The sequence below is a fragment of the Eucalyptus grandis genome, chromosome 2, assembly GCF_016545825.1.
Source record: "Eucalyptus grandis isolate ANBG69807.140 chromosome 2, ASM1654582v1, whole genome shotgun sequence".
In the NCBI taxonomy this organism is placed as follows: Eukaryota; Viridiplantae; Streptophyta; class Magnoliopsida; order Myrtales; family Myrtaceae; genus Eucalyptus; species Eucalyptus grandis.
In genome coordinates, this window is record NC_052613.1 from 17,100,875 (window position 1) to 17,109,347 (window position 8,473).

General features: G+C 39.0%; 1 protein-coding gene across 1 annotated transcript; it reads left to right on the forward strand.

Annotated features, from left to right (window-relative positions):
* Positions 1 to 462: 462 nt before the first annotated feature.
* LOC104434681 (putative disease resistance protein RGA4) lies at positions 463 to 6,109 on the forward strand. The gene is made up of 2 exons (XM_039306042.1): positions 463 to 3,174; positions 5,604 to 6,109. The coding sequence occupies exon 1, from the start codon at positions 543 to 545 to the stop codon at positions 2,739 to 2,741; it is 2,199 nt and encodes a 732-aa protein (XP_039161976.1). The 5' UTR covers positions 463 to 542; the 3' UTR covers positions 2,742 to 3,174; positions 5,604 to 6,109.
* Positions 6,110 to 8,473: the final 2,364 nt, after the last annotated feature.

Sequence of the window (8,473 nt, forward strand, 5' to 3'; positions counted from 1 at the left end):
AGAGAGAAGAGACACATTCGTTTATACGCGAGGGAGATATTACGGGGGAGATGATGATAAGAAGATAGTCATGAAATTTTTATTGATTCAAACGTGAAAGAGCACGTTTCCATCCTTCCAATAGTTGGTATTGGTGGGCTTGGAAAAACGGCTCTTGCTCAATGCGTATATAATGACGAGATGGTCACTAAATATTTTGACTTAAAAATGTGGGTTTGCGTCTCTAATGACTTTGATGTGAAAAAAATAGTGAAAAATATCATAGCTTGTGCAAAGAAGAAAGAATCAACCGAGGTTGTTATGGAACATTTGCAGAGTGAACTCAGGGGAGAAATTGATGGAAAAAGATATCTCTTAGTTTTAGATGATTTGTGGAATGTAGATCAAGAAAATGGTTGAGCTTGAAAACTTTATTGGTGGGAGGTGCTAGAGGAAGCAAGATCCTTATAACCACACGCCTTCCTTTGGTTGCGGAGATTATTGGCATTGCTTTGCCTCATTTTCTTGAGGGCTTATCTGAAAAAGCGTCTGTTGATTTATTAATGAAAATGGCTTGTGGTAAACGAGAGGAAATACAAGATCCTGAAATGCTAGCTATCGCTGAAGAGATAGCTAGAAAATGCTCTGGAGTACCATTGGTTGTTCGAACTGTTGGGAGTTTACTATTTTTTAAGAAAACTAAATTCGAATGGTTACATTTCAAAGATTATGAGCTCCCAGATGTGTCTCAAAGGGAAGACCACATAAAATATGCTCTTAGGCTAAGTTATGACCATCTCCCTTCACATTTGAAACAATGTTTTGCATTTTGTTCACTGTTTCCCAAAAGTTATGAGATGAGGAAGCAGACTTTGGTTAATCTTTGGATGGCAGAAGGATTTATCCAGCCACCAAATAGAATTCAACATTTAGAAGACATTGCTCATGGATATTTCATGGATCTACTTTGGAGTAACTTCTTCCAAGATTTTAAAAAAGATCCATACACGAATGAGGAGACTTGTAAGATGCATGATTTGATGCATGATCTAGCCTGCTTGGTTGCAGGGAATGAGTGTTGGGTGGCATGGGATGACACAAAATCCATACATGAAAGAACTCGTCATATATCTGTGGGTGACCTTCCAATCTCACGCTTGAAAGTAAGATCCCTAAGAACATTTCTTTCTGCTATGCCTCGACAAAGAAGTGAAGGAGATCTATGCCAACTTATGCAAAGTTTCAAAAGGTTGCACATCTTGGATTTGCATGACACATATGTCAAGAAGGTGCCAACTTCCATATGTAAGTTGAAGTATCTCACTTATCTCGATCTGTCTAGAAATCGGGCACTCAAAAGGCTTCCTAACTCCATTACGAGATTGCAAAATTTGCAAACACTTAATCTCTACGGTTGTCATTACCTTGAAGAATTGCCAAGGGGCATAAAGAAGTTAGTCAGCCTTCGAAATCTAGACATAGGTGCTTGTTGGGAACTTAGTTATGTGCCACGAGGACTAGGGCAATTGAGCTCTCTACATAGGCTAACACGCTTCATTTTGCCCCGAGAAAAAGCTCTTACTAAGAATTATTGCGGACTTGGGGAGCTAAATGGGCTTAATAATATTCGGGGAAGCCTTTGCATTGAAAATTTGGGAAGCGCAGTAAATGTAGTAGAAGAATCCAGGGCTGCAAACTTGATAGGTAAGCATTCTTTAGAATCTTTAGAGCTTCATTGGAGTTATCTCCGTGCTGATGATGTAATGATTGGGGATAGAGATGAAGCTCTATTAGATGGATTGCAGCCGCACACAAATTTGCAGAAGTTGAAGATCACGAATTATACATGCGAGATCTTTCCAAGGTGGATGATGGATAACCTTATGTTTTCCTTGCCAAATTTAGTCGAGTTATGCTTGGAGCATTGCAGAAGATGTAAACATCTCCCTCCACTGGGCCAACTACGTCACCTCAAGACTTTAAAGATTAATCATCTGACTGAATTGGAATGTATCAAGTCAGACCATTCATTCACTTTAACAGCATCATTTCCTAGTCTATTGACATTAAGTATTGAATACTGTGAAAAATTGGAAGTCCTACCACGAACTCCAAATCTTGAGGATTTAGTTCTAATTGAGTCAAACCTAGCATTGATAAATCATATGCTTGGCCTTAACAAGTTGAAGAGGCTAGGCATCTGGAGTATGGAGTTTCTAGAATGTTTGCCTGAGAATTGTTTGAAAAGTCTCACCTCACTTGAGTCTCTTCACATTAGTGGATGTCCTTGGTTAACTTCCCTCTCACTCGGTATGCAACATCTATTGAGCCTCAGGCATCTCTCTATTGGGGATTGTGAGAAGCTTGATTTATCCAAAGATGAAAGTGGCAACTTCTTGGATTTCCATGGACTTCAGAGTCTCCAGTCTGTGGCAATCTTTAACCTTCCCAGATTAGCATCTATTCCACAGTGGCTTCTACAGCTCGGCAATCTTGAGCATCTCAAAATTTCTGAATGTATAAATTTGAAGGCTATATCAGAGCAGATCGAGGCCCTTCAATCACTTCGACAGCTTGAAATCTTCGATTGCCCCTCGTTGACATCATTACCTGAAGGAATGCGAAAGCTTACATCCCTAACTCGCTTAAGAATCTTCCGTTGCCCAAAATTGGAGGAGAGATGCAAAAGAGATGCAGGCGAGGACTGGTACAAGATTGCTCATATCCTGAACTTAACTCACGAGCTCGATGATTTTGACTAGAAATTCCCCACCAGGGTAAGTGGACAGATCGGTGAAAGGTTTGGACAGGTTTAAGTATATTGACGGGGTGTGGAAACATCGCTTTATTCCCAAATGTGCAAGAAAAATGATGAAAATTCGTACTCGTCTTCCAACTGCAAGCTCATTAAATCTGGCTCATGACTCATGCTATAGATATAATGTGCAATCTGCTTATTTGATTTCACAAGGAGCGAAATGCCTGCACAATCCGATGCTTCTGGATAACTCTCTTCATAGATGAACTGATGAAATGCTTCTCTGGAGAATGGCTGCCGGTTTGCTTCCCTTAAAATTTATTATCTCTATGCGTTCTCATGGAATCGGAGGTTCTAGTATAGATCTGCCCAGCAAATCTAGGATATGCTGTTCCAATACTTGGTTTGTTGTTCAGCCATTCTGCAGAAGTTCTTAGGTAAATCTTTTGCCAATTTTGAGCATCATTTTTAGCAATTGAGTAAACGTTTGCCATTAAAAGTGGTCTTATGACAATTGGACTGGGAGTCTAATCTATGAGTTCTCCATTTTGATAACTATAAGGTTGTCTTGCACATTTTGTTTGGTTGACAATTGACATGTTCTTCATCTCTTTTTGACAACACTGTCTGCAAAAGAATTGCATTTGGTGGAAGGCAGAATGAAAGAATGAAGCAGTACTATTTGTTGTCGTTTCTTTTGGTGACTAAATTAATCATCACCAATTTTACCTCCACGTTGCGGACCTCATATAGCGATTTCTCTTGTATATGCTCTTGTCTCGGATTTTTCTTGTTCTATGACTTCAATTGGTCATACTGATTATTGCTATGTTCAGTATCTTGCTCTACCTTGGCGATATCTGATGGATATTTTTGCCAAAGCAGTTTACAAGAGTAATTTGCAGTTTGCCAAGTTTGTGAAAAACGAAAGTACTTCATTATCATTGCCTCTTGATTGCAAGAGGAAAGATTTGGTGCATTGTCAAGATTCATCGGTTGATCAACCGTTATATCTAATGAAATATCAGAGTAACACGTTTGCTGATTGATCCTAGGAAAGGTGGACTTTCATAAATTTTTTAAACTGTTGCACTCTGCAGTCTGCTTCCTTCAACTACGTAACTGCCCTTAGCTTTTTGCTTGTTCACAGGCTCTCTTTGGGAATGAGGCCTGAGAATAACCTTGAAATGGTTTTAAAAGGACAAGCATGGTTATGCGGCTGTTTTTAGTTTATTTTTCAAGGAGACTGCGGTGGCGTCCTTAGGGAAATCAATAAGACCTACTATTTATGCTTCAAAAATGTTAGTTTTTTCCTACTTGATACTAGTCTTCGAAAAGCGGTTTTCTACTTTTCGGTGCTGGCACTTGATTCGAAGTATCCAATCCATTCTTTTATCTTTCAAAACTAAACTCGCATGCATACTACAGGGCCAAGTCATACCAATAGAGCCCGTCGTAAAGTATCCTCCATGAGATTAAGTTTGAGGTTTTTGTTTCAAGAGATATGTCTATTACTCACACTGCTTTATTTTTTAGACCAAGCAAAAATGGCATAGATTTTGGCACTGATGACTCCTGACCGCCAGTCCCATGACATGAAACCCATGGATTTCTCTCTTGCTAAATAAATAGAAGAAGGGTGGAAACACCAAGAGCTTTTCTAAGTTCAGGGTTTATGCTTTAAAGTCCGAGAACAATACTACTATGAGCTCGAGAGTCTTCTCAACTTGGATATCATGCCATACACCGGTATGATAATTGCATATTATAATTGGTATTTTTTAATGCCTGAAACCTTTAAATGCGGTGCACAAAAGGTGAAAAATACTTGAACTATTCTGTATTAAAATAATAAGTTTGCATCTTTCTTCAATGGACCATCAGAACAAGTAATAATACGTTTTATGCACATTCAACAAGTGACACCTTTCTCTCTCTTTTCCCCTTGAATTTCTACATTAGCAAATCTTGTTTCGCATTTTGATGTTAGTCTTACTACGAGACAGTATTGGAGATTTTGACATAGATCTCCAAGCAAATCAAGGGTATGAATGGTGACGATAAAATATGTAGCCTTTTACTCTTTACGTGCTATATGTTACTGATCTATTGATTCCTGAATAATCACACGATCCCTAGACCTATTGAGCAACCCTCTCCACTTCCCTAGTGGAACTACGATGGATCAAGTGCTAGCCAAGCTCCAGGGGATGATGGTGAAGTGACCTTAAAGTAAGATGACATAAACCTAAAACCATCTTACCTTATTTACCTTCATATCATTCCATTGAGTTCTGGACTTTTTAATAGCCCTTTTCAAGTATCCTTTCTGAGGTGACAACAATATCTTGGTAATCATCCACAAAACAAGAATTATATCGTCAAAAAATATTCATCCATCTGATCATTTGAATAGGTTGACCAAACGAGAAAGGACATTTCAATTAGTTTATGGAAAATTATTGTTCATGTGTAGGTTATTTGTGATTCGTATACACCAACTAGCGAGCCAATCCCAACGAACAAATATGCCAAGGTTGCTGAAATTTTCCGTAACCCAATGGTTATAAATGAAGTTCCATGGTAGGAGATCCAATAACATGAGTTTTCTATCATGAATTAGAAAGTTTTGAAATGGACAAGTTCATGACTTTTGGCTAAATGTTCACATTAGTTATGGAATTGAGCAAGAAAGCACCCTACTGCACACAAAATGTTCAATGGCCACTGGATTAGACTGATGGAGGATATCCAAGGCCCCTAGTGAAAAATTGTTTTCGCAGTGAATTTCCCTATGTATTGCTGGATTATAGGCTAAGTTGATGAGAAAGTTTGTATTGTGATACAAGGTTTTATGTTCATTTAGATGCCGTGGTGTTGGGGCTGATAGGTTATTTGGCCGAGACATGTTCGATGCTCACTCTAAGGCTTGCTTATATGCCAGTATCGATATTAGTGGCACCAATGGAGAGGTGATGCCAGGCCAGGTACTATTTGACCTCCATCTTGCCTGTTTTGAAAAGGAAAAAAAAAAAAGCACAGAACTGTTGCCATCAACACTGACTTCTAGGGTGCAGTAAGAATACTAAGTGGGACCAAGAGTGGGAATTGAAGCGGGAGATCGCACATGGTGTTCGACATGCCTTCTTGAGGTGAAATTTCAATTACTTCCTTAAGAAAATAATCGAATGCCATTAACAGCAAAGATAAGAAGTGCACATAGACGTATTCTACAGTATTCAAGTACTTGATTGTTATTGTTGCTCATAAAATAGAGAATTATTGAGCAAGTTGGTGTTGTCCTCAGGTTAGATTTAAAGCCGATGGAGGTAGCTGACTTCACTGTCACCATTTACGCAATATATTACCCCAAAATTGATTAAAAAGGCATTCTCTTCCTTCTCAGGATGACTGGAATGGTCAGGATGCCCCACACTAACTATGGGTTCACCCCATGGACTTGGTTTAGTATTTTTGCTCAATGGAAGACTTAAGAGTGTTCCCAGACTTTTTTGCAATGCAAAAAGCATGAGAGAAGAGGGAGGCTATGAAGTGATAAAGAAGCCAATTCTGAATCTCACTTTGCCACGAGGAGCACATTAGCGCTTGTGGAGAAGGAAATGGGAGAAGAGGGTGGTTCTGAAGTGATAAAGAAGCCAATTCTGAATCTCACTTTGCCACGAGGAGCACATTAGCGCTTGTGGAGAAGGAAATGGGAGAAGGTTGACAAGAAAGCCTAAAATAGCTGACATCGACCTGACATCGACACATTTTCTTGGGTAATGCTCAAAAGAAGCGTACCAATGCTAGTCAAATTCAAAGATTGCCCTTTTAATGAACTCAAATTTTGTTGTGATGCTTGGATTACTTGAATTGTTATGCAGGGAGTTGCCAATCGTGGTTGCTACATCTATGTCATCCGTGACACTTAGAAGCAAGGAAAAGGTACTATATCGATGACCATACCAGTTCCCTTTTGTGCTCTGTTTGAATATCAATCAACTTTAATAGATGATTCCAGAAACACTACCATAGGGAACGAATATATACAAGTATGCTTTCTCCTTTTTGGTCTCAGCTAATTCTATCATTCAATGATTACTACTACGCAAGGAATTTTTTCTTTCTGCAATAATAAAGCATTGCTGCCGTTTTGCTTCCGAAACAGAAGTTGAGACTTGGAATTTCAGTACTTCTAGTGCCTCAAAAAACTTTTTCGAATGCTTCACTATTTATTAAAATCAATAAAACATACGAAGTTCACCTTCCTTGCTCAGTTAGTTAATAGCTTAAAATGATATACAGGTTACTTCAGTTAGTTAACAGCTTAAAATGATATACAGGTTACTTGGAAGACAGGCATCTTGCCTCAAACATGGACCCATACGTTGAGATAATACGAACCCTTGTTTCCTTGAGATTTAGGTCGTTGAATGAAGATCCTCATGTAAATAGAGCTTCCTAGAGGGACAGAAGTTAGGTGTCCAAGCTCACCTGGTGTCTTTTACATTGGTTACATCCTGCATTCGCTAGTAGTTTCAGCGTTTTGGCCATTTGAGTTCACCGTAAGCCCCTCTAGTGTCATAGACATCTTCTTGTATTTGTCTTTTCAGTTACTTCGACATCTCAATGTAATTCATCCAAATTTTCAGTGTCATATGCTGACCTCAATCAATTTGGCACTTCTGACTTTCTTTTGAATAAAAGGCAGTTTCACTCCCGATTTTAGCAAACATGAGATCCACGAGTTAGTTTCATCTCTTCAAATGTCTTATTAATTTGGGAAGTATAAACAGATCGCAATCCTTCTGCACAAATTTGTTCGTGCAACTTGGCAATTTCTTTTTATATGCAAGGCGAAGACTTGCCGCATTGACATCGAAAGTGCAGTACAAACATAGAAATGGCAATTTGGCAATACCAACCTATCTGTTCAAAAAATGAACTTCCAATTTCTCGGGAAGCATGTCAAGGCATAAAGCACACTGAACCAATAAGGCATAAAGCACACATGTCGTTTGGGTTTAGCACGACACTAGCGCTTAGATCTGAATTTAGAACTTGAGAAAAATCGTACCTGAACATACTGCACCAACCATCACCGACACGACTGGCCAGATTCCAGCCCCGCAATTGAAGAGATCAGCAACAAACTTAATCTGAACGAGAAAAATAAAATAAAAAAAATGGATAGAGACCGTAATACATGAAAAATGAGCTCCGAAAGTGTAATAGCAAGCAATTGAACTGAGAGATGTTTGACTTAGCTAATTCGTTGGAGATGAAATTCTCTAAACGAGAGAAGCACATTCCTACGATCCCTGCCAAAGCCTAATCGAATTCAGCACAGCAACATTACAGATCCCTCTATTGGACATTTCATCGAACAGTTCCTGGGCATCTTCGCACACAATGGCATCATCCACACTTTTGACACCACCGCATTGCACACAAACACATCACTCGCCAACCAATTTTTAAAACACAACCTTATGGACCGATGAAACGGTGAATCTCGTTTGCGGCAATGGCTCAGTGATGATCCGGTAAGGCAATACAATGAAAAGGCAGCAAAACAGAGCATAGGTCAAGAGGGAAATCCAGAATGAATCGGGATCACATTTAGAGTTTAATCGGGGAAGATAAGACCTGAAGAAAAAGAATGTTAAAACTGCTTCGCAATAAACCTGAAAAAAAAAAAAAAAAAAAAAAAAAGGAACAGAGAACTGGAATAGG